Source organism: Primulina tabacum, chromosome 11 (genome assembly GCF_025594145.1).
Source record: "Primulina tabacum isolate GXHZ01 chromosome 11, ASM2559414v2, whole genome shotgun sequence".
NCBI classification, from domain to species: domain Eukaryota; kingdom Viridiplantae; phylum Streptophyta; class Magnoliopsida; order Lamiales; family Gesneriaceae; genus Primulina; species Primulina tabacum.
In genome coordinates, this window is record NC_134560.1 from 15,577,375 (window position 1) to 15,605,017 (window position 27,643).

General features: G+C 36.0%; 1 protein-coding gene across 1 annotated transcript; it reads left to right on the forward strand.

Annotated features, from left to right (window-relative positions):
• Window positions 1–14,936: 14,936 nt before the first annotated feature.
• LOC142518388 (putative ADP-ribosylation factor GTPase-activating protein AGD8) lies at window positions 14,937–24,348 on the forward strand. Its single transcript, XM_075621174.1, has 7 exons — window positions 14,937–15,160; window positions 15,274–15,392; window positions 21,678–22,143; window positions 22,276–22,545; window positions 23,005–23,130; window positions 23,596–23,694; window positions 24,104–24,348. Exons 1-7 carry the CDS (start codon window positions 14,966–14,968, stop codon window positions 24,209–24,211), a joined length of 1,383 nt encoding a protein of 460 aa, XP_075477289.1. The 5' UTR covers window positions 14,937–14,965; the 3' UTR covers window positions 24,212–24,348.
• The last annotated feature ends 3,295 nt before the right edge of the window (window positions 24,349–27,643 follow it).

Sequence of the window (27,643 nt, forward strand, 5' to 3'; positions counted from 1 at the left end):
ACATGCCTTTCATATAAACAATATAAAAGCATGAAATAAACATTCATAACATGTATCAAAATCCGAACATGGATCAAATATTCATCACATTTATTATAATCCTAAACATGAATCAATATCAAGAATAAATTATATTCTAAACATATATCATCATCAGGAACATAATTCCATATCAAGCAATGAATCACTCTCCGTGATTCTAAGACTTAGACTCGACTTAGTCCTAATCTAGGGATCCCGATCGGAATAAGAACATACACCCACCTACACTCCCGATCGGGGTGGTGGCATGTTCTTATTCATGGACTTTGGCTCTTTCCATATCGAACACCAGTAATAGAAGAAACTCCAATACTATCCACTCCGATATAGCCAAACGTCCGGTGTCTTGACCTAACCGTCACAGACTTTGGCATTTTCACCAATATCCTATCTTGTGACATCGTGCAATGTGCCCGTGGCGATCCCACCACTATCAGGCGCTTCTGTCACAAGATCACTCGTGTACGACTAGACGTATCCGCCTATGACTCCGTACATCAATCAATAAATCAAAGATATCAATATCATTCAATTGCAAATAACAATGCAATAAAATAAAGTATGTTATTTCGTGAGACTCAAGTCAAACCTTACTCGAGTTGTGCAATCCCAACTCAACATTAATTTATACCTTTGTCTTCGCGGTCTGACGAAGTCGAAGTATCGAAGTCAAATCTGTCCATATCAATCTGAAATACAATATCGCATAGGCACAATCTCAATATGCAACTCAATTCAAAATCTATTCTGATCAATACTCAAATCAAACATAATCTGATCAATATCGAATCAAGATACAATCTAATCCATATCGACGATATCACGATATAATTAAAATCACTACTGAATCTGATCAATATCAATTGACTGATGTTTCGACGGTATAACAATACAGTCTCGATATCCCCGTCAATCTCAACATCACAGATATAATACCAGAACTCATCATCAGTATCAGTACAACTCATAATCTGAATAACAATACAATTCTGATATCGAATCTCAATCAAATTAACTCCGAAAATCACAACAATTACATAAGCAGTCTGTTCTTCAATCTAACTTCAATTATACGATGTCTATTATATCAGAAACACCATATATGATTCATATTCAATTCTGACAATACCATAATTTCAAATCATATCTAAACGTAACAAAACTTACGTCCAGTTATAGCCTGCGTCGATAGGAACTCAGTACTGAAGTCGGATTCAAAATCTGACGGATGAATTTCTCGTAAATCTCAATTTCCCACGCCGAAGCAACTTGAATCCTTTTTCCCCGTAATCTCTCGGCTGCTGAATGAAGATTTTCATGTATATATATATATATATTGCATGTATATATATATATATATACACATCTCGTGCATGTAAGGCAAGTGGCTAATCCTTCAACCTGCACGTCTCGCGCATATGCGCGACATCACTCGGCGCATATGCGCGAGACAATATGTCTTGGCGCGTTTGACTCACGGTAGCTCGCGCATATGCGCACCCCATCGTCGCGCATATGCGCGAGACCTACTATCTCGTGCAATGCAACTCGCGCATATTCGCGCCTCCATCCGACGCATATGTGCCAACTTCTCTGGACATTTCGCGCATGTGCGCGGCTCACTTCGCGCATGTGCGCGCAACTCTCTGCCCACCTCGCGCATGTGCGCGGCTCACGTCGCGCATGTGCGCGCAATGTTCTGTTCCAACCCCTTGGCTACTGGACACCTCGCGCATATGCGCGCCATCACGCGGCGCATATGCGCGGGGTCTTCTGCCAAATCCGCGCATGTGTGCGCACCAGATCGCGCATGTGCGCGGATGGCGTCTCCCTCGCACATATTTCGCGTCTTTTCTCGTCTTTCGCGGTCTGATTCATTCCGTCTATAATCACATCAATTAATCACTAAATCCAGATTAACAGAATAAATTTCTCGGGCCTTACAAATTTGGTAGGATCTTCTGATGCTGATTATGCTGGCAGGTGACTTAGATGATAGAAAGAGTACATCTGAAGGTTGTTTTTATCTTGACAATAATTTAATCTCGTGGTATAGTAGGAAACAAAATTGTGTTTCACTTTCAACTGCTGAATCTGAATATGTGACAGCTGGAAGTTGTTATTCTCAACTTTTATGGATGAATCAAATGATAAAAGACTATGGGCTTAAGAATGAAATTTTAGTTGTGTACTGTGATAATTCTAGTGCAATCGATATTTCAAAAAATCCAATACAACGCTATCGAACGAAACACATTGACATTAAACATCACTTTATTCAAGATTTAGTAGTAAAAAGATTTAGTCGAATTGAATTTGTTGGTACAAATAGCCAACTGGCTGACATATTCACAAAAAACATTAGATTTCGAGAGATTCTCCAACCTTAGGAAATCTCTCAGCATGTGTTTTGCCTAAACATTCATAGATGTTGTCTTAGATGTTACAACATCTCGGACAACACCTAACATGCATTTATAGGAATTAGGCATTTTGCATTTCATTCATACTGTGATATGATGTGTTGGAATAATGTTGCATAATCTTCTGGTGCACTTACAATTTCTTGTTCTATTTAAATTTAACACACTTGGACATAATTAATAATCTGTTTAAATCACAAAGTAGTTGAGGGATGATCATGTATTCCATGACATTGACCCATACAAAAGGTTACTTGAAAAGATTGAGTAAAAAGAAAAATCAATTATGAATACGCTCTGTATCAGAAGAAAAAATTGGAAAAGGCAACCTAAAAGAGTCCAATGAAGATTGTTCTTTTAGTGTGGGAGCTACCTCTTCTGAATTTCATACAGAAGGCAAAATAGAAGAAATTGGAAAACGCTACCTAGAGGAGTCCTAAAGAAGAACGTTCTTCTAGTGTGGGAGCTACCACTTCTATGATCAGAAAGCTTATAAGCCTCTAAATGTGTAGTAAAATCAAAATAAATGTTTGAAATTGGTCGTGTTGTCAGGAGATGTTGTCAAGATTTGTGAAAACACTTCATTTGTGATCATATCTCATATTTGTTTTCATTTATGTTACATTTTTTTATTAGGCATAAATAGGTCATGCATAAACATAACATTGTGAATATTGTTGTGTCATGAGAACATGAGTATTTCGAAAAATAAAATTTGATGAAAATCCATATTTTACGAAAATGATTTTTAATGTTTTAGTGGTGTTAATTCGATGTGGGTGGTAATCCTAGAAATTATTTTGAAAAGATATTGGACGCTATTATCTCGGTATTTTTACGAGAAAATAATAGCAAAAATTTTCCCGTTCAATTTTTTTTTTACTGTTAGGATCTTAGGGAGTGTTTGAGTAAATCTTGATTTTGTACCATTGCGTGCATACTTATCCCCTTGATTTACACAATTTTCACTCCACACAATTCCTTATGCAAGAATTCTTGATTTCACTATGTGAAATTTCTCTCGTCTCTCTGCAATTTTTCTTGTCTTTCTTCCTTACTTGCTATCAAAATTGTATCAATGGCAGGAAGTGGATTCTACCCACATGACATCAGAAGTGAGATGGGACATAGAGAAGATGTTGCCCTTACTTCCGCAACATCTCTGGAAACACCCCTGTAGAACCACCCATGGCATTGATGCCAGTTGCTGAACAGCTGGAACCATTGGAAACCATTCTCCTAGGAGAACTTGGAAATGCGTTTGATTTTGAAAATCATACTTGGGATTGGGATGCTTACAGGCGTGTGGTTCCACCCTCTCCTCCAAAACACCGATCAAAAAGAATGAGGGGTTATAACCCTGATCTGACCACATCCAAGAGATTTTGCCACAAAGGAGAAGGGCCTAGCCGTCCATCTCTTGTTGATCCAGATAACACTTTGGGGGATGACTCCGAAGATGAAGCTTATGAATTTGTGGCTCGGAAGAAAGGCATATTGGGAAAGAATAGTAGCTCTGTGTCTGATGAAACTACAGAATCTGATGAGAATACCACCATTGTTCCTTCGCAAGAGATTACCGAGTCCGAGGAGGATGAGATTTCTTTGGCCCAGTTCATGGCCACCTTGAAGAAGGACAAGTAGTTTGTCCCTGCTGGTTCTGCGCCTACCCAAAAGCACCCGATGATGAAACAATGCAAGAATCTAAGGACACCCATCCCGAGGGCTCAGACTCTACTACATCTTCTTACAGCTATGATGAAGCCTCTAATGCGGCTATTGCTATGGCTGATGAAAGAAGCGAAGATTCTCTTACTAATGAAAATGTTGCCGAAGATGTTGAGGACATTGTGTACAACACTGACCTCAGCGACTTTGACTTGTACAGAACCTTCAGTACCAAGTTCTACACCAAGAAGGCTCATTCACAGTGGTCACTCTATGCAAACTGAGACTTTGTTGAAGAAAGAAAATATTGACATGGAAGCATTTTTCAGAAACAATATGATTGGTTTTATCAAATCGAGAGGTATGTTCTCTACAATCTCTGCTGTACTACCTTTCTATCGTGGACCAGTGCTTGAGTTATACACCAACATATCACCGTGAGTAGGTGATGAAAGGTCTGCCAAGTATGGCCGAGTATTTGTTCGCAATAGGGTGTATAATTTTAATCCCAAGGTCATCAATGCCTATTATAACACCCCCGAGATTGATGATGGCCCTCACCCAGACCTCCACGAGGTGACTTCAGTTCTGACAGAAGGATTGATCAAACAGTTCCCTGCGAACCCAGAACTCATCTCTGATGCGAATCTCATTTCACTTTACTCTGTTTTTCATAAAGTTGCCATCCGGAACTGGACACCGTCTACTAATTCCACGGTGGTAAAAAAATTTCAAGTATTGACACTGTTTGCTATTGGGAATAGCACACTTAACTTTGGACGGTTGGACTGTACTCCCGTTTGCTGAAGGGGGAATGAAGTCCTCCAAGATGCCATTTCCATCACTTATTTACGGTATCCTTGAATCTCAAGGATTCATTCGTGACATTGCCAAGCAGTCGTCTGATGTCAGCAAACTGCTAAAGATTGTTCATGCCCTCTTCAAAGGTAACACGAAAGTTGATCTACCCTGGTCTGAGTCTCGTGCAGCACCTACTGTTTCTGACACTCTCCAAGGAAAATCTGACACCCCTACGCCCACGGGATTTACAAAGCTCACAACAACGGAAATCCAATCCCAGATAGATCATGCCCTGACCAAGATCCTTCAAGCCAAGGCTGACATAGCCTATTTCGAGAATCTGGTTGCAGACTACAGGCTGCTTTTGGAAGTCAGTGTCCATTCTGGACAAACAAGGGGAGATGATCAAACTGCTGGACCATCGGGAACCATGGATGGGGATGACATTGATGAAGGGATAGAGCATTGAATTAAGGCTCACATAAAGCTCTTTATGCTCTGATGTTTTTTTAATTTTTCTCTTGTTCATGCTTTAACTGTTTTCGCTTTGCTAGTGTAGATCTTATAGTCTCTTATTAGTTAGTTTTGTTTCCCTGAAATGTTTTTGTTGCTCTGATCTAATGAACTATTTTTGCTCCTGCATGTGTTGTCTCATGTGTTGCCAACACAACTAACAACACCCGTACTAACTTGATTTTATTCAGGGGGAGAAAAATTCTCATATTAAGGGGGAGTTAACTGGAGTTTAACTGAGAAATTAAGTTTGGTTTGATTTTGTCCAGAAAAGAAAAAAGGGGGAGATTGAAAGGAAAAATAATATTGAATTTCAAGATATAATTTATTTCTTGAAATAATATCTTATTTAAATTTAATTTCCTTCTTGATAAGATTATGTGGAATATTAAGTTTTGCATTTCTAGATATTATATTTATTATAAATATTTTTATGATGTGATATCTTTGTTCAAAAGGAGTTTGTTCCTAATTAAACTTCTACTTTCCTTGTGTGAGAGGTATCCTTGTGGAGATAAACTTTAGGAGAGAGAAATTCTTTAAATAAGAGAAACAAGGACATTGTTGCGCGGCTTCTTCGATCTATTGCTCTCGTGTTTTTCACTCTTCGCTTGAAAGTTTTCGTGGCTCTATATTGTGTGCACTTTGCACGTCGTGGTTTTCAGATCGGACATTTGCAGACAACACGCATGCAAGTGTTGGCTGAAGATCGGGTTTTGTTTTTCCAAGTTTTTGGCATCACATTTTTGCTTTCATATTTATGTTTTAGTGTTCTTGGTTGTTTTAGAAAGTTGTATATTTTCTCAACGTGTTGAGGAAATTGATTTTCATTAAGATCACTAATGATTGGTTTTTGTAAACGTAACAGTTGTTTTCATGTGATTATTTGTACTTGTGCAAATTTAATCTTGTCTATCGTATTTATTTAAAGTCAATTTGTGTTACAAACTTTAATATTCCGCTGCATGTTGTCTTAAATGTTGTAACATTTAGCACAACACTTAATTCTGATACAACACAAATTTACAATCTTACACTACTACTATTATATAAACTCACATCTTTCAAGCAATAAACCCTGACATTGAAGAACTTGGAAGGCCGAAATTAAGAAGATTTTGAAGATCAAGTTTTGTGCTATTTAAGTTTTAAAGCTTGATCTTGGGGTTTTTTTTATAAATAATTTAATATTTAAATTTTATTTAAAAAATGATTCAAAATATTTTTTCCTTGCACAAATACTTTAATCTGTGCTTACGAAGCACAGATATTAGTCCACGTGAGCATTATCCGTGCTTTGTAAGCACAGATGCTCCATGTGGGCGAGCATCCAAGGAACGGATGCTCCATGTGGGCGAGCAACTCGAAACTTTTGTCTTTCACTCTCCTCTCAGAAATAATTCAATCTTTGCAAATGTTTCACGTGATTTCTGAAATATGCCGGATCAATCAATGAAAATTTTACAATATTATCAGAAATAATTCAATCTTTTGCAAATGTTTCAGGTGATTTCTGAAATATTTCGGATCAATCAATTAAAAAATTATAATTTAAAGAAAGATTTTGATTTGCAAATAGGGTGTGAGGCGTGAGTTATGATTTAGTTTGGGGTTAATTTGTACTTTAAATAGTAATTAAAAAGGCTAATGATAGTAGCTTAGGCCCACTAACAATGTTAATTAGGCCCATTTAGCCCATTAGTGTTTAATTAAAATATTTAAAAATAATTTTGTATAAATAAATTTGTGAATTTATTAGTCGGGTTGCCCATAAGTTCGTATTTTTGTTGAAAAACCAACACCGATAAAAATTACGTCCCGACGTATAAAATCACCTCAAAACCCCATATTTTCAAAAAATCAGAAAAAGCATCACCCTTAATTTAAATAATTAAAAACAATTATTTAATAAAAACATTTTCTATTTTTCAGCCCTCGGTCTCCGTTCCTCGATCGCAACTCGAATAACCTTTAAAAATACATTTTAATGCAACCATGTAGAAAAATACATTTTAAACATGCAAATATGCACAACATAATTAATTAATGCAATTAAAACAATTACTTATAATACAAGATAATTTAATAATTGCATGCATGTAGTTCGCGTGGAACTTAGAATTTTCGGGGCGTTACAATCTCCCCCCGCCCCCCCCCCCCCCCCCCAAATTGAATTTCGTCCTCGAAATTCGCTTATCCTTAATAATCAAAATGTTCAGACTTAGTTCTAGGATCCCAAAAATTCACGCTTCGGCTGCGTTACTCTGATAAAACTTAAGTTCTAGAATATCTTTACGTCTCCTTGATCCCAATTAAATTTTCTTTCTAAATCCTTATATTTGAATTGCAACTTAAAAAGACCCGTAATGACTTAGTTCTATTACTATTATAACCTCGAATTTCAATTTTTCTTATAATTCTCAATATCAAAAGATGGATGACCACACTTATCGTATATAAATTTTCTTATTTTATACCCAAAATGTTCATCAACATATCAAATTTCAATCTTAAAATCCCAAACGCATCCGCTAACGCTTAGATTTTCAAGCCTAATATCGATTCATCCTTAAAAACCCTTGATTAACATTCCTTATAACTATATAACCAAAATATCACAATATTCCAAATATCCTTAAAAGTCTAAATCATCGAAAACTCTTATCAATTAACCCATTCAATTCTCACTTATTGCTAGACTAGTTCTCAAATTCCTTAAAAATTGCAAAATCAATTCTTAATTTCCTCAAAAATTATCCTAATTGGTCATTAATTTCGAAATTCTACGATTAACCCATTAACATTCTTAATTCTCTTCTACGGGTTTCCCATAACATAAATTCAATAATTTAAACTTATTTACCCAAAAATCAATTCCTATAACCAATCTTATCTTTCATCAAAACTTAAAATCCCAAATTATACATTTTTATATTCCCAAAGTCGTTGCAATCCTCGAATAATTATTACTTATGAGTAATTCCCAAAAATTAATTCAACTAGTAACCATGAATCATAAATATTTTCTCAGAAAATCTACGTGTCCCAAATACATTCATAATATTCACGATTAACTTATGGCCCAAAAGTATAATGTCGATACTAAAACCCAAAAATTAACATAGTCCAATTTCACTATAGAATCAACATGCGTTTAAATCAAATAATTTCTTATTTCATATCTTATCACGTATAAAATTCCAAAGCATATAAAACATATATCCTCATAGAGCTATTAAACATGTGACTTACACATATAATTCATATACTTATGCAGGTAATATCATAAACTCATATAAAGTATGTAAACTTACAAGTTTGAGGCTTGACGACTGAGCTTCCCGGTACTGATGGTGGCACAACCCTTTACAGAACCATTGCTCTGATACCAACTGAAACGTCTGCTTAATCGTTTTCTTAAAACGTGCTAAATTTTTTTTTCAAACCTCACATAGCATTCGGCCGAATCATAAAATATTTTGGAACCATTTTAAAAATAAACATCCAACTACCATTTAAAAATCCAAAGGAAAATATTTTAAAGCATAAAATCGTCAAACATTTTACCAACCTAAAAACATTATTTGAAAAGTATAGCCCATACTATAACCTCTCAAAAATCTCTCATAACATAAATAAAAGACGTAAAAATATCTTTAACATTACTTAAAATCATAAATCATAACTAGTGCGGAAAACTAGCGTCGGTCCTCGGGTTATGTGCACCTTCAGTCCAGTCAGATCAACCATCAAGACCTCCATTAATATTATTATCATAATCACCTACATCAATCACACCTAGTGAGTCTAAAGACTCAACACATCATATTCTTGATAACAAGTACTACATATACAGATCACATACGACAGTGAAAAATACTTGTACTTAAAAATATCTTTTTCATGAAGATGCATAAATTTAAAACGTAACATTTTCGTAAACATTTTCGTGATGCATAAAACATTAAATAAAAACATTTTCATAAATAATCTCATATCAACATAAACATATTCATATTCATATCCAAATCCATATTCGTATCCGTATCTATATTCGTATCAACATAGTCATATTCATGTTCGCGTTTGTTGAATTCATATCGTGATTGTGATTCGTATTCTTAAACGTATTGGGCGATGGATCCATCTATATGTAACCATAGTACTGGGCGGCGGGGGACACCAGCAATACTCTCACCGGTCAACTAGGCCCTGGCCTTACGTATTAACATATCATGTCATTGGAAATACGATCGTCGAGGCACCCTCTAGGGTCTTTTCCTATAAATGGGCTCCCTCTGAGGCATTCTCCCCTCACGACATCTCCAATCATATCATCGTATTCATATCAACGGAAACACGATCGTCGGGCTCCCACTGGGACCATAATCCTCACGATATTTCCAACATATTTAGTCACACTCCTTCACGTCCTTCAATATTTCGTATTTCCATCACTTAATAAAAACATGCATATAATATCATTTTTCTTTTAAACCAAGAATGCAACATATCTTTTAAATGTCCAAATTAAATCATAAAATTCATAAACATTTAAAAATCATAATTTAACATATTAAAATTATAAATATCCATAAATATTTTAAAATAAACATTTTTAACAGATTAAAAATCCGTAAACATTTAAAATAAACGTTTTAACATATAAAAAAATCATAAAAAGCCATAGACATTTCAAAATACACATTTTAACATCATAAACGTTTAAAATAAATATTTAAATCATAAACATTTAAAATAAATGTTTTAACATATTAAATCATGAAACATTTAAACATATTAACATCTTAAAAATCCATAAACATTTAAAATTGATATATTAACATATAAAAATTCCATAAACATCCATAACCATTGAAAATAATCATATTAGCACATAAAACAGCATTCAGGACACTGTCATGACGTTTACTAATTTTTAGGTGTAAAAAGACTGTTTTACCCTTAGACGTAAAATTTCACGTTTTTGACTTTTTTTTACCATTGACTCTAACATGTCCCGAATAATTATTTAAGCCTACATGAATTTTCTCATATTTTTATTTTGCATAAATCGAGGACTTTTAAATTAATCTTTTAAATGTAATGTATTAATGCGTTTTAATATCGAATTAAACCAAACCTTAATATAAAATTCTCAAATTAAAAACTTAGACTTTTAATAATTATTTAAACTTAAATCTAATTTTTTCCTAATTTTATAAAGCATAAAACTAGGCGTTTCAATTAACTCGTTAATTAGCGTTTCGTGCGGCGATTAAATCTCGAATAAATCCAAAACTCATTATTTTGATATCAAATTTTAAACATAGCATTTTTAAGATTTATTCTACCCTTCCAAATCATGAGCCACACCCGTGATCCCATGGATTCAATTTTTGCCTTTTAATTTTCATTTTTGACATACTAACGAACCCACCGAGCCATCTCCCAATTTACTCGAGCCACGCCATAGACACCTTGAGCCAAAACCTATCCAACTCACCTAGGGACCCTATTGACCAAGCCCAGCCCGAAAAATCAGCCCTGGCCCGCTCAAAAACTTGCTGGAACTTGCCCCCGAAATATGCTTGTGTGCGTGTGTTAGTATCCTAGGTGTATTAGGTTACCTTGTCAACTAGGACACCTCCAACCCTTAACCACTTGACCCTCCATGACACTAACCTTCTCTGGACCACACCCAGACCAAGCCCATACCAACCCCAAGCTCCAAACCGAAGCCACATCTCAGCAACTTGAAGCAGCCGAGAAACCCACATGACATGGACCCTACGTTTCTGTTGCTAGGACCTAACCAACCCAACCAGGCCCTGAACCAACCCCTCTATCACCCTAAGGACCTAACCTAGCCTAGCCCAAGCCCCCTGGCCGATCCCCTCCTCCCTGCACCTTCTTCTGAAACCTGCGCAGCCCTTGGGCTTTCTCTCGGGTGGAGTCCTTGTTGGCAATGACTCCTCCCAGCCCCTGGTTTCCGAGTCCTAGCATGGCTAGGACTCTTCCCCTAACCCCTCACGGACCATATCCAAGCCCTGGCCCCAACCGAACCCAAGCCCAGCTACCCAAATCAAAAAGTCGAGCCCCTCATATCTCTTGACAGAAAAGTGGTTCAGCTTATTTCCCTTGATCGTGTGCTGTTTTATGGTTGAGTTTTATGACCCTAAAACTTGAGTAAATTCATGCTTGATCAAGTCCTAATCATGACAGCCCTTTTTCAACACATAAAGCATGATTTTTGGAATAAAAAACACAAGTTTAGAATACATAGGCATGTAGTTACGAAAATTTCAACTTGTGTGCTATGTTTTTCATTAAAAATTATGCATAAACAATTACTATGGTATGATGATGAGTAAAATGAGAATATGGCGTGCCTTTACGTTTTAAACGCACGAAAAACCGTTGACGATTGCGAAGAACGGCGACGAACGACCGTGGCTTGATTTTCCCTGGAAACTTTTGAATTCTCCCTCGATGAATATTAGGTGTGTGCCGTGTAGAAGTTTTGGAAGAAAGAGTTTGATTTGCAAAAAGGGTGTGGGGCGTGAGTTATGATTTAGTTTGGGGTTAATTTGTACTTTAAATAGTAATTAAAAAGGCTAATGATAGCTTAGATCCATTAACAATGTTAATTAGGCCTATTTAGCTCATTTGTATTTAATTAAAATATTTAAAAATAATTTTGTTTAAATAAGTGTGTGAATTTATTAGCCGGGTTGCCCATAAGTTCGTATTTTTGCTGAAAAATCAAAACCGATAAAAATTACGTCTCGGCGTATAAAATCACCTCAAAACCCCATATTTTCAAAAAATAAGAAAAAGCATCACCCTTAATTTAAATAATTAAAAATAATTATTTAATAAAAATATTTTCTATTTTTCAGCCCTCGGTCCTCGATCGCAGCTCGAATAACCTTTAAAAATAGCATTTTAATGCAACTATGTAGAAAAATACATTTTAAACATGCAAATATGCACAACATAATTAGTTAATGCAATTAAAACAATTACTTAAAATACAAGAGAATTTAATAATTGCATGCATGTGGTTCGCGTGAACCTTAGAATTTTCGGGGCGTTACAAGAAACACCCGTTATTGCTTCAATAACTGAAGACGACATTTCTACCAGAAGAGCATGGGGTTTATGGGTCTGTCTCACTGAGATGAACAAAGTCAAGTTTTCATTTAAGTTTTATCATAATTCTTTAAATGGATCATATCTGTTAAACACTATCCAGACAAGAAAAACAACCAGTTTTGCCGAAGATTTATTCGAAAAGAAAAGAAATCTTCTATGGAATAGCAAGCTTTTGGGGAGTAAAGAAACTCGTCGGAAATACTATAATATGGCTCATGTGGGAAGATGGTCGGAGAATAACTGTCCAGAATGCCCAAATCAAAAGTAGCCAAAATTTGAACATGTGACTAACATCACTTTTATAGGGGATAACAAAAGGTAAAAGATTCCCCGACAGGATTTAGTGGGCATGTGATAAACCCGTTAAAGGACAAAGAAAACTTGAACCCAAACAACTATAAATAAAAGAGTTAACGGGAACAAGAAATTCACACAAGATCTAAATCGAAATTTGGAACCAAAGAAAATGTATTATACATATCTCAAGGTCTCCAAAGACGAATTAAGGCAACAAGAAAGAAGCTGGAGGTTTTCAAAGATCTATATAAACTGCTGAAAGAAGCAGGTAATGAAATCTCAGCTGATATGATCCAGACTCATATCTTCTACTTATGCTAGGAAATAAAATCGGAAGAACAAGCTGTTTTCTAGATTAATAATCTAGGAAGAAGACAACTCAAGAAAAGTGGAGGTACCACTCAACCACCCACTCGACCCACTCAAAAGACAGCTGGAAGGCATTAAAGAAAAGTTATAGCAAGAGTTTAAAGTTCGAAAACAAATCCGCAAAAGACTTCTATAAATAAGGAGGCAGAAGGAAGATAAAGGCATCACTCAACCCCTTCGTTTTTCTTCAAAATAATTTGTAATATTTTCTCTTTCAAGTTTATGTGCGTTGTAAGTTCGGCTACTATAAGTAGCTAAACAAGTATACCTCCTCTACAGGAGGTTACTATGTAATAATATGTCGTATGTTTGAATAAAAGAACCAAGGCTTTTGCCCCTCTCATGTATTAGTTTCAAATTGAACTATTTACTATACACTATGAGGTAGAAAATGAAACAAGGTTGTGCTAAGTACTGCTGAAGAAATCTGCGTCAGGAACCATCTGTTGCGACTGCGTGGCTAGGCTGTGAGGAACAATCTATAAAATCCGATGGATATAACCCGACGACACTCTGATCAAAAAGTTAAACTGTTTAATTTATTATACGGAAGCATGATGGACTATTTATCTATAAAAAAATCGATTAATTGAGCATGTTATATAGACTGAAAACCTTGCGTAGCTGTATGTTTTGGGGCTATATGCCTTTAAGAACAGGCTCGATAGGTATAACAATGTCACGTACCATAAATCAAAGATAAGGGTATTATGGGGAATTTTAAAAGAATGGGGAGAAAAAACTAAGTTTTAAAGGGAATGAGAGTAAAATTTAAGCTTCAAAGCATTTCTTTTTGCCTCTAATGTGAAGGACACTGTTGTAAAATATGATAAACAATAACTTATTGTATTACATTAAATTATACTCAACCGTTGTACTTAAAATTCAGTAGATATACATTCAACCCGTCTCAAGGCTATGTTCAGTCGGTCTCATAATGCAGATCCATCCAACCGCTGTATTTATTTTTCTTCAACTGACCAATCGAAATCATATAAAACAGTGCACAAAGTTCAAACCATATTCCCAAGAGCACTTTAGGCAGTCAGACTTGAGTTTTCCCGTAAGAATATTATAAGTCAACAATAAATAAGAAAGTGTAAAATAGAAATATTGCAAAAAGATCCTAACATTAATGTACATATTGTCGGAACATCACTCTAAATAATTACGTATTGATATGAGAATATACATCAGTGACTCAAAAACAAAAAATTGAATAGGGTCGAAATTCAATGCTACACTTAGTGCTTTAAATCGTACTATATTTTACTCAAAAAAATCTCGTTTGCACAAATTAATAAAAAATAAACACAATATTAAACACCATGTATGGAGAAAAATAATCAATGATTGATAAAAACATTCAATTCATATATTAATTTTAAACAAATCGACAATAAATTATATCCAACACACGATAAATGATTAAAACAATATATTGATGATTTTTTTAAATAAAAAATAGATGAATAGAACGTTTTGTTTGTGATTTATTTCTTTTTCTTCATCCACAATGTTTAATGAATTTAAATTTTAATGATTGTTTTAAAAAAAATTTGTTTGAGTAAAATGTATTAAGTTTTGAAGATTCATGACAGCTGAATGACCTAAAACGACCATCGTCCAAAATGACGAACATACCCCTACGGCATATCCCCGTTTGAAACAAGAAATATAAAGCGAAAAATTGAATGAGCCGCTTCGCATCACATTTCTGCCATTTCCATTTGGGTGAATTCTTCCCCTCATGTCTTCCCTATTGTGATATTTATTACTTTGAACACTCACAAATCGCACAAAATTTTTGTGGAGCAGCAATGACTTTCGACAGCCACACCGACAAGAACCAATTTTTTCGCAAACTCATGTCGAAATCCGAAAATAAGGTGGATTTTGTGGTTTTATGCTATTTTTTCTTGATTAATTAATGTGCATGATGTCGATTTTTGTGATGATGTGATCTGATCTAGATCCGCGAGATTACGTTTTCTGATTTCAGATGTGTTTCGATTGTAACGCGAAGAATCCGACATGGGCGTCGGTGACGTATGGGATCTTCTTGTGCATTGATTGCTCGGCGGTTCATCGCAGTCTGGGTGTCCACATAAGCTTCGTTAGGTAATACTTTTCCCTGATTTGAGTTTCCGTTATATTGTTTTGCGTCGTGGATCACTTGACTTGCAGGTAGATTTTGATTTAGCTTCGTTTGTAGTTTATGATTTTCGTTCTTTATGTTATATACGTAGTGCCTTTGAAAGATTTCTCAGGTTGTACAACGTTTTGCATGTCAAAAGGTGAAATTTTACTAGATTAATTGTATTATGCGAAATTCAGTTTCTAGTCTCTTGCTAGTCTAATATCTGACTTCACTGGAAAAGTAAAACTGAGGCCTTATTTGGTTGGGCCTGGAGTTCAATTCCGAGGTGAACTTCGGATTAAATTGTTATACTATTTTTTCTTCCTCATATTATCATTAAACTACATCTCTTTCTGCACATCACATCAGCTTTCAAAATTTATACCCGAATAACATCTCTAAAGTTATTTTCTAACATTTTTCTGAAATTATTTTAGTTGAGTTGATTGGAAATCTAATCAAACGCTACCTGGGTGACTGTATTTGATTTTCCTATGGTTGGAAACAGTGTAGACTTTGAATTTTTGACCATTGTGCTAGACATGTTCTTCAGAACTATGAACTTGTTTTTTGATTAGTGTCCTTTGGTCGAATTCAGAAGCTTCTGTTATTATCTATTTTGAGAAGTCCATGAGATGAGTAGCTTGTATTTGATTATAATTTATAGTGTTGTTCTTTTTGGAAAATTATGTGGATTCTGCTAGAGCTATTAATCTAATTTTGTTTTAAGTTCAGTGCCATGAATGAAAGCTGGGAATTATATTGCATCAGGTTCGCTAAATTAAATGATTGAAACCTAAGTGACTTCATGCTGGTTGTGAGTTTTAGATGAACATTGTGAATTAAAAAAATACTGTACTGCACTATCAGAAAGTTTATCGACTTTTACTAGATAGTGGAACTTTCTTTGCAACAATTTAACATACATTCTAGATGATTCCTTGTTGATTTGGTTGACTTCAGGCGTATTTCTTTCCGTATTTTGCAAACAGACCAATAAAGTTTTTCATATTTAATGAGTGATCCACATCGATCAGCTTATCACGATTGGGAGTTTTTTTGTTGGCCTGGTAGCTTCAGTCATCCTGTGACGGTGTTATCCACATTGGGTCTCACATAGAAGTCCTGTTTTGTGGTAGAGTTCTATCCCAATTAAAGCTTTGAACTGCTAGCATGGTATCCTAAAATGCTTCTTTGCTAGCCATTTTGTTATGAATTGTAAAAGACAGCGTAAGAACTCTCACATGAAGATCTCTCCTTGTTTGAGGGTATTCTTAATCTTACCATGGAACAGAATATACTGATTTTTCTAAATCAAGTATATCTTACTAAGGGAAGTTTTGCTTTTGTTTGAGGGCTATGATAGCCTAGTGTTGCTAAATTTCCATATCAGCGGTGGAAATGATTTTGAACATAGGCTTTTGGTTGGCTGCTGTGTAGAGGGGATAACCTGAAGTCCTTTACCTATGCTTGCAGTGATGAATGTTCATGCCTCAATAGCATACACATACTGTTGACACCATAGTTGTAAAAAGCATGTGCCTAGGTGCAAGTCGCAGCAGGAGCACCCTACGCGCCTGGGTGGTTACCCAGGCGCAGACGTTGCAAGAGGCGATCCCAGCAGGCTTGCTTGAGGCGAGAAAAAGCGCGCTTTTGTGAAAATTGTTTGTGAGCAATTTTTTTCCACGTGAACATAACCCAAGCTTAATAAGATTAAGCCCATAATGTTTGGATCTAAGTCTCCTAACACATTTAATTATGCAAATAATAAATAATAGAAAAGAAAGACAGATTTACTAATATGAAATATAATAATCTGAAAAATATCCCAGCTAAGGATAGAATACTTTTACGAGAAGAATGCACTCACTCTCCTTCCCCTAACACAAGCTAGTAAGAACCCTAGCACAATATAGTAAGAACAAAACACAATAAACATGAATGAGTCCTCTTTTCTTCCATCTTCGTAATTTATATTCTTGCCTCCTTATCTCTTTCCTCTTCTCCAAGTTATCGGTTCTAGAATTCTCTTGATAAGTGGATAGGCCTAGTTTATCTAGGTTCATGACAATAACCCTATCATTACTTATCCGGCCCATTATTCTTAAGTACCTAACAATACCTCCCCCTTGAACAAGAGACTTGTCTTCAAGGCTGGTAATGTGAGGGGCCATGATTTTAAATGCTAACTTATACCATCCCCAATTCATCATAGCTCTATACCCTCCTCCATCAAAGACTCTTCTTTGGCTTGTGCCCTAGATTGGATGGCTAAATCCCTTCTTTTCAGGCTTACCAACAGCCTTGTAGCTTATTACGTTGGCACAATCCAATTTTGAGTTATGACACCCTTCAATAAAACCAAAATCCGTTGATTTTCTTGCCATCGTGAGATCTTCAATGACTCCTGTGTAATAAGCATGACATCACCACCCCTTTTTTTGAGCAACGCCTCCCTAATCATATTCAAATTAAGTTGCTTCTCTTGTCTACATGGATTTCTTCACAATCTGGTTTCTGGTTTAACATAGTTATCTGAAGACCAACGAGGACCATGATGTAGCCCAATTATTCCGTTAACAACATTCATGTCTCTGGTCCAATGGGCCAAGCAACAATTGCTTTCTGCAAGCTGTTGTGAAAATTTTCATCGGCTTGAATGTTTTCATTATACTCCCCTAATTCCATCCGCATTATAAAGCGCTCATTTTCACCCCAATCAACCCCTCCCGAGTTAAGGATCCAGAGGCTTCCCTTATCAACCCCACGACCAATAGCGAGAATAGCATGGTTACCATTAAATATTATGTACCCACGGCTTTGAGAACGAAAACCTCGGCTTACCTCCAAAACTGATTAAGTCCCCTGCAAAATCCACCCACTGTTGTTTGGACCAAGAAATACAATCTCCACAATCTGCTAAGCACCTACTGGTATTGATTGTCGATGGGTTAGTGAACTTCCGGACCGCTGAAGTTTACCCACTTCCTTTTATTGCTTCGATGTCTAGTAGTTCTGTCGATCTCCTCGTTGTTATGCCTCAACGTCACTGCCCCTACTTTGATTATTGGGTCAGGGGCTTTTGCCATCTACCAATCCTCATTTTTGGGCCTACAAATTAAAAAGCCCACGTATTGTTTATAATCCCTGGCCCAATTCCAAGTCAATCCAAACTCGACCTCATTTAGCAGCACCTCCTTTGACCACTGGACTGCCATCACTCAGAAACCTGGCTGGCTTCCGTCGCTCCCTACTCCGATTTCTACCAGCAACCCAACACCGCCCGATTCAGCGCCAATTACCGGCGGCACTTCTCCTTCTTTCCATTGGATAAAATTGCTTCCAAACAATTGCAATTGCAGTCACTGTTGATATATCTTGGTATGATTGGCCCAGAATAGGTCTCTGGGCCCAATATTGCATGAAATCCCTGCCCAACCCTCTTGGCTCCTTTTATGTTCCTTGTCCAATTCATGAGCACAAACTCCACCCCAAATAATTTTGCAATTGGGTCCTGAAAACGATGACTCATTCCTAATACTTTCCAGATCCTCCACCTATCGTAACTTTGGCCCTCTCTCAACTCCTCTGTAGCCTGTACAACGGTGATGTCGCTTGGATCCACCACCTTTTGACCACTATATCGAGCAATTAGCTCTTGGGTATTGTTATCCTGGTATTTTTCAATCCTATGAATCCCTGTGGAATTTCTCTCATCAAGCTTCATCCTGAGGATTCTACCACTCTGTTTCTGGTCATCAGGAAATAATGATGACCGTACTAAACCCTCTATGACCAACTTCTGGTTTTTATGATTTTCTAAATCTCGTGTTCCATAGCCTTAGTTTTCAGTTCACCTGGTGTCATATCATGCCCTTATAAGCATCATCAGCAGCATCTAACGCCTTCAATGCCTGTGTTTGGAAGAGTTTCAGCCCCTCTGTATTTTTTTGGATTATTTTCTCCAGCACCACACCAATCTCTTTTAACTGAATCAAGACAGACTTGAGTAATTCTGGTGGCATATCCTCATTCTCCTCTAAAACAAGAGACATCACTGTCTCAGTTGAATTAAGGACAGATTCTGGGTGTTTTGCGCTTAAAGCTCTAAGGAAGTACTGAAACATCTTAATGATCAACTCAGTGCATTCCAGGTCCAGCATGATAACACTTGACTTAACTTCAGCCATGATTTTCAAAATAGAACCAACCATGTAATGAGATCTATGAGATGTGTCTGCCAATTCTTCAAAAGTGGATACGGTCAATTGAAAAACTTCCATCATTTTATCATCATCATAAAGAACATTGGGTGCAGAAATGATGATCTCACTACCTATGCACGTTAGCAACCCTTGCCCTTACCTCAGCTTCATAATGCTTCAGAAACTGCTCGGAGCTAAAGGTATCCATCAGTGGTGAAAGTGCAATTATCATGGCTCTGGTAGGTGACTACTTCACCATCGACAGAAGATCCTTAACTCGATCGAGCAGGCAGATGAATTTATCAACAGAAAATGGAGACTGGTACAACGCCAAAACCACAACCATAAGCTGTTCTTCAACGTCTTTCTCTACAGACAGCAGCATTGTTGATTATCACTCAGTTGGCAGCTAGAAATCTCTTCTTCGATTCGAATCCGGCAGGTCGGACCAATTGTTAGGATCTAAATCTCCTGACACATTTAATTATGCAAATATTAACTAATAGAAAAGGAAGACAGATTTACTAATGTGAAATATGGAATATAGTCTGAGAAATATCCTAGCCAAGGATATAATCCTTTTACAATAAGAATGCAGTCACTCGCCTTGCCCTTAGCACAAGCTAGTAAGAACCGTAGCTTAAGCTAGTAAGAACAAAACACAATAAACATGAATGAATCCCCTTTCCTTCCATCTTCCTAATTTAATCTCTTTCCTCTTCTCCAAGTTATCGGTTCTAGAATTCTCTTGATAAGTGGATAGGCCCGATTTATCTAGGCCCATGACAATAACCCCATCATTACTGATCCGACCCATTATTCTGAAGTACCTAACGCACAACCTTTTAATTATTAGAAAACCATGTATGTATGGACGGACTTTTATTCCATCAAAACTCTTAAGCACAAGACACCATCTTTCTCTTAATTTTAATCTGCGAAGCCTTAATTTTTTTCTTCTCTTTGCAATTTCAATTGTTATCCGTCTATAATACTTCTTTATTTTGTTTTTTTTTTGTAGGAACTTAAATTTATTAACAGTCACTTTTTTCTTTCAGTTTTTTTTAATGCAATTTAATTCCAAGACCTAATTAGCTTTTTATCTAATGTTTTCTTTAAGAAGACAGAGGGTTAAGAATTAAGTAATTGAATTTTTAAAACAAATTATACTATATGTTTGTTAATGAATTTTTTTATTTTAATCGTTGTTTAATATTTTGTGAAATCTGTTTCAATGTATATAAATTTTAGTTAAATTGACCTTAAATATGTGAATTCTAACAATTTGTACTTAGTGCGCCTTACTTAGATAAGACGCGCGCCTCGCATTGAGCCTCAGGCTCCATGACGCTTATGCGCCTTAGTCCGCCTTGCACTTTAAATAACTATGGTTGACATGGTGAAATGTTGAATCCGATATAAATATGGACTATAATAAGAACTGCACACTTGAATTTGGTAGATCAGGACTACTGACAAATAATTGCAAGATAATAGATTCAAAAACGATTTAGGCATTCACAATTTTTATTTAGCTTTAGTGTTTCGGAGGGTGGAAAAGTTGATGAATTTATCTTAAGGCTTAAGCATTGTTCAGTTTATATATATTTTCAAATGTGCTCAACATCGTCGACCTTTTGAAATCCTTTTCAGAGCCTTTTAAATGGATACATCTCATGGCTTCAAACAAATATAGAAATAACCAATGCATGTATAAGAGCAAACGGTGAATATGCACCCAGTCTCACTATGATGAGGATAAAGAACAGTAAAAAATAGCATCAGTATGACTGTGTGCGAGTAAAAACAAATTAAATCAAAGAGAAAAATGCTCGAAAGTAAGAAAATAATTGAGCTAGAGTTAAAAATATGTGTTTCAACAATGTGATTTTCTGGTTCGAGTTCCTGTAGTCTATCATAATTTTGGCTCCTAAGACTTAATATTTTTTTGAAGGCAAATGGAAAGGGAAATACTGAACATAACTGGCACATGGGATCTTTAAAGCACCTTCTCAAAATATTTTGTGTTCTATCGTCACGGAAGCTGACTTTAACTTGCAGGTCAACAAATTTGGATTCTTGGACTCCCGAGCAGTTGAAGATGATGTCCTTCGGTGGAAATACACGAGCTCAAGTTTTCTTCAAGCAGCATGGATGGACTGATGGAGGCAAGATCGAGGCAAAATATACATCAAGGGCTGCCGAATTATATAAGCAATTACTTTCAAAAGAAGTTGCAAAAAGCAACTCAGAAGAGGCTGGTTTACCTTCATCTCCTGTTGCTTCTCAGTCACCTAAGGCTTCTAATGGATTTTCTGATGTCAACAGCAACCTCATTGAAGACCAAAAAAGAAAGTCTTCCGAAGACACCCTGAAGGAAAGTTCTTCACTTAAAAATGGTTCTGCAGGCTTTTCTCCTTCTCCTAGAGCCTCTCATACTGTTTCGATGACGACTGTTAAAAAGCCTCTTGGTGCAAAGAAAACTGGGAAAACCACAGGGCTTGGTGCTCGAAAGCTTAGTACCAAGGTAATATGGTTTCTGTTGTAAATGAGATGTTTTGAAGTGAGTGATAACATGAAATTTTCATAATTTGGTCTTTTGCAACATTATTATCAATTTCTCAATCTATTAAGTGGCCAAATGTTTTATCCTTTGCAGCCTAGTGAAAGCCTTTATGAACAGAAACCGGAAGAACCACCGACACATGTTTCTTCGGCCACCTCTTCAAATAGTAGCACCCCAGCAGTTGGTTCATCATTTACATCTCGATTTGAGTATAATGACAATGCCCAACCTACAGATGGGACATTTGGAAGTGCTCGACTTATTAACCACGTAGCACCGCCAAAATCATCCAACTTTTTTACTGAATTTGGCATGGATAGTGGGTTCCCAAAGAAGGGCACCTCGAACACAACAAAAGTGCAAGTACGGGAGATATTCTCATTGACGATACGAGAAACTATTTATTTTCTCGCCAATTACTTTGTAGTATTAGAAATGCAGAATTTTATTATGTGAAGCATGTCCTCATTTGACATGATTATAATCAATTAATTAAAGAACATAAAGTTATTGCTGAAAGGAAGGAGTGAGAAGTGGCTCTTTGCATTTATATGTTTCCGAAAATAATTTTGTATTAAGATTTGTCTCACATTTTTTGGAAAAACTTAGTATCTTTAATGATTTTATTTTTATATTTTCTCCAAATAAATCATACTCCTTAAAATTCCGTGTAATTGATCGCTGGATGTTATTTGTTCATTTCTTTGTCTTGCTATCCGTATAAGTACTTATGCAACCATGACATGATTGGAGGTCGGTAATTCATCTTTTTCTATCAAGCATGACATTTTTTAGTAAAATTCCTATCTCGATACCCATCAGGTTGAGGAAACCGATGATGCAAGGAAAAAGTTCTCCAATGCAAAATCTATTTCATCAGCCCAGTATTTTGGTGATCAAAATAAAGACAAGGAGGCGGATGCTTCAATTTCGCTGCAGAAGTTCTCTGTATGTATTCATGTTTATCTTATTTTTCACCTTCCCTTCATCACTCTCTTTTGGTGTTGGGGAAGTTGTTGATTATTGTCTTATTCTTAGTCATACTTTTTCATCCTTTTTCTTATATATATATTGAGGAAATAAAACCTTAGATTCACTACTTTGGTATGGAACTGTTTAATATCAGAAATAATTTGCATTCTCTTTTTGATTACTAATATCCAAATGCATTTTACCGTCATTATTTTGAACATTTATAGTTCAGTTGCTTTTTGTAATCTAATCTAAATATGAGGATAACTTGGTCCATTTCAACTTTTAAGAAATCCTAATAAATTTGAAAGATTCTTTTCATTTCAATGGCCCTTGCTCGTTCCTGTTGGTTAATTTGTGATGGTTAAGCAATGTGGCATTGTAAAATTTTCAAGATAATACATTTACATAATATACAAATATTTGTGCTCGTGTATGCAGGGTTCAACTTCAATCTCTAGCGCTGATTTCTTTGGCCGTGATGCTAGTGGTTCTCTGGATGTTACTGCCAGTGATCTCATTAATCGGCTGTCTTTCCAGGTACACACACAACCTTATATTTCTTTCGATTATCATTGATATCTTTTGTTTCGAAATTATTGATATTTTTTCTTCTGCCGTCGGTTTATCCCATTCAAAACATGTGGATGCTGGCACATTAGACATTGCTGCTAGAGGATATCAAATTTTAACCAATATAGTTAGATTGAAGGGAATTAGATGTTTTTCCCCTTGTTTTCTAATAACAGTGGGATAAGATGTACTTCACCATTTTGTTATTTGAAAGCGTACGCTATATTTAAATTTTAAAAATGTGTTCGTTCTTGGATATTTTTCGAGAGTCGTTAACGATAGACAAAGAATTTTGATTGCTTATCTGCTTGAAGCCCAACAGATGCTACCATCGTTTCTTTCCTTGTTGAATCGTATGTATTATCTTGGTCATCAGGCACAACAAGACATCTCCTCTCTGAAAAATATTGCTGGAGAAACCGGGAAGAAACTGAGCTCCATTGCGTCGTCGTTGCTAACTGATATTCAGGACCGAATCCTCTGATAAAATGCTTCATAGTTTAATTGAGAGCATGTTTGTCATGGTGTACGACCTCTTAATGATTTGAGATTATGTAGTTTGTGTAAGAAAAAAGTTCACAAGTTTTTGTTTGAAGAGGTTGAAATAGGATTTTAGATATATATTCTGCTGTTGCAAGATATAATTCTTTTCAGACCCACATATATACCCAATCTCACTTGCATTAGGTTCTTTTTATGCTACACAAGGTCACTTGTGAATTGTGGCCCAAACAATGATCCCTGGGATAAATTTCATCCATTAAAATCTTGCGTTATGTTTAGTTGTTGATTTTGAAAGTTAAAAGTGATAAGAAATATGAACCTATGTTTTTGAACCTCAAGTTTCGAGGCAAATCCGAAAAAGGATCATCTTGAGCAATGTTTGATGCAAGTAAGAGAAGTGTTGAGATGTCTTTTATTTTTAATTTTAAAATTTACATAAATACATAATTTAATCATAAACTCACGCCTCCCCTGCCCCAAATCCTTCAAACTCTTTCTTCCTAAGCAAAGTCACGGCACACACCATGATTTCAAGGAGAAAAGTTCAAAAGTTTGCAAGGGTTCAAGCCGTCGTTTTCTCGTCATCGCTCTTCGATTTGTCAACGTAAAATCGTGCGTTTAAAAAGTCAAGGCGGTGTATATTATTTCTTTCAATCATCTATCACACCATAATATTTATTTGAACATGTTTTGAATGAAAACAAATTGCACATCATGATATTTTCGTAACTATGCATATGTGTATTTAACTCTTGTGTTTTGGTTAAAAAATCATGTTTAATTTGTGTTAAGGGGCTGCCATGGTTAGGGTATGAATTAAGGGTGTTTTACACAAAGTTTAGGGTCCTAGAAACACACCAAATAAGCTGCAAACATGAAAAAGGAAGGCTGGAAACCGTAGGCATCAATTCAGAGAGGAATCGTGGGATTGGTTTGGCTTTTTCTTCATGCTATGACTCGGTTTCTATGCATGGGATCACGGAGCTTGGCCAGGGCTGGCAAGGGCTCGAGGAGGGTCAAGTGTGAGGGCTGGTAGAGTCCTAGCATGGCTAGGACTCAAGGGGCAGCGAGCAAGGAAGAGTCCGTTGGTGCAAGGACTCTTCCAAAGCACGCGCAGGGGCAGAAGGCTGCAGGGGGCGGCTGGCTTGGGCAAGCCATGCTGGTCCTTTATGGTCTAGAAAAGGTGGTCCAGGGTTGGAACAGGGGCTGGTATGGTTTGGTTCAGGGAGGGCTCAAGCAAAAACATGATAAGGTGAGAAGCATGGAGTCGCGCGGCTGCTGCTGGTTGCTGGTAGTTTGCTGCACGGGTTGGGCTGGTATGGGCGTGGTCCAAGGATGGTTAGGGTCATGAGGGGTTGAATGGTTAACAGCTGGTAGTGTCCTAGAAGGAGAAGGAGTCCTAGTGCACCAAAACACCTCACATGCACACACGCATGCAATTGGGTCCAGGTTGCAGGGGCTTTAACACGGGCCAGGGGCTGGTTCTTGGGCTTGTAGCTGGTCAGTAGGGTTCATAGATGAGTTGGCTCGGGTTTTGCTCAAGGTGGCTTGGGCGTGGCTCGAGTATTTTGGGAGTTGGCTCGGGTGGTTCGATAAGGTGTCAATTTCGAATTATTAAGAAGTAAAATTAGAACCATGGGTCCACGGGAGTGGTTCATGGCTCACAAGGGTACAATAAATAATAAAAATGTGTTTAAAATTTGGGATCAAAATAATGAGTTTTGGATTTATCCAGGATTTTATCGCCGCACGAAATGTTAATTAAAAAATTAATTGAAAAGCCTAGTTTCAAGCGGAATAAAATTATAGAAAATTATATTTAAGCTCAAATAATTATTAAAAGTTTAAGTTTTTAATTTGGGAATTTTATATTAAGATCTGGTTTAATTCGGGATTAAAACACATTAATATGTTATATTTAAAAATTAATTTAAAAGTCCTTGATTTATCCTAAATAAAAATATGAGAAAATTCATGTAAGCTTAAATAATTATTTGGGACATGTTAGAGTCAATGAAATTAAGACAATGTCAAAAACGTGAAATTTTACATCTAGGGGTAAAACGGTAATTTTACACCCAAAAATTAGTAAACGTTATGGCAGTGCCCTGAATGCTGTTTTATATGCTAATATGATTATTTCAAATGTTTATGAATTTTTATGATCTTTATTTTAAAATGTTTATGTATTTTTATATGTTAAAACGTTGATTTTAAATATTTAGGGAATTGTTATGATTTAATATGTCAAAATGTTATTTTAAATGTTCATGGATATTTATATGTTAAAATGTTATTTTTAAAATGTTTATGGATTATATGATTTAATATGGACATTTAAAAGTTATGTTGCATGCTTGATTTAAAAGAGAAAAACGTTACATGCATGTTTAAATTTTATAAATTGATGATAATATGAAACGTTGAAGAAAGTGAAGTAATTGTGACTAATACGATGATATGTTGGAAATATCGTGATGGTTATTGTTTCAGTGGGAGCCCGAAGATCGTGTTTTCCTTGGATAAGAATATGTATACGATGATATGTTAATACGTAAGGCCAAAGGCTCAGTTGACCGGTGAGAGTGTTGCTGATGTCACTGTCGCCCAGTACTGTGGTTACATGTAGATGGATCCATCGCCCAACATGTCGACGTAGATTAACACGAAACTCACAATTAACGATATGAATTCAACGAAAAGAAAAAATAAATACGTATATGTTGATGATAATATGTATATGAATATGTTGAAGAAGATATGAAAATATTTACGAAAATTTTTATGAAAAAGTTTATGAAATGTTTATGTTTGAAGTCTATGCATGTCATGAAAATGTTATTTTTACGTAAAAGTATTTTCACTGTTGCTTGTGGATTTATACGTATTATTTGGTATCAAGAATATGGTGTGTTGAGTCTTTAGACTCACTATGTGTGATTTATGCATGTGATATTGATAATAATGTTAATGGAGGTCTTGATGGTAGACTTTGCTGGACTGAAGGTGCACATAACCTGAGGACCGACGCTAGTTTTTCGCATTAGTTATGAATTATGATTTTAAGATTATCTTAAAGATATTTTATGACTTTTATTTATGTTTATGAGTGGTTTTTGATAGGTTATAATATGAGCTATACTTTTCAAATAATGTTTTTAGGTTGGTAAAACGTTTGACGATTTGAACTATTTTTCTTTGGATTTTTAAATGTTAGTTAGTTGGGTTATTTTAAAATGGCGTCAAAAATAATTTAATTATTTTATGCAAGTGTTCGGCCGATGAAAGTAAGGGTTTAAAAAAGAAATTCTTGCACGTTTTAAGAAAACAAATAGCAGACGTTTCAGTTGATATCAGAGCAAAGGTCCTGTAAAGAGTTGTGCCACCATCAGCGCCGGGAAGCTTATTCGTC

Excerpts from the sequence above, each read along its gene's own strand:
- LOC142518388 (XM_075621174.1), top strand. The coding sequence starts at position 14,966 with ATGAGCCGCTTCGCATCACATTTCTGCCATTTCCATTTGGGTGAATTC. Across the intron at positions 22,144-22,275 it reads CTCGAAAGCTTAGTACCAAG|CCTAGTGAAAGCCTTTATGA; the intron begins GTAATATGGTTT and ends TATCCTTTGCAG. Across the intron at positions 23,695-24,103 it reads TTAATCGGCTGTCTTTCCAG|GCACAACAAGACATCTCCTC; the intron begins GTACACACACAA and ends CTTGGTCATCAG.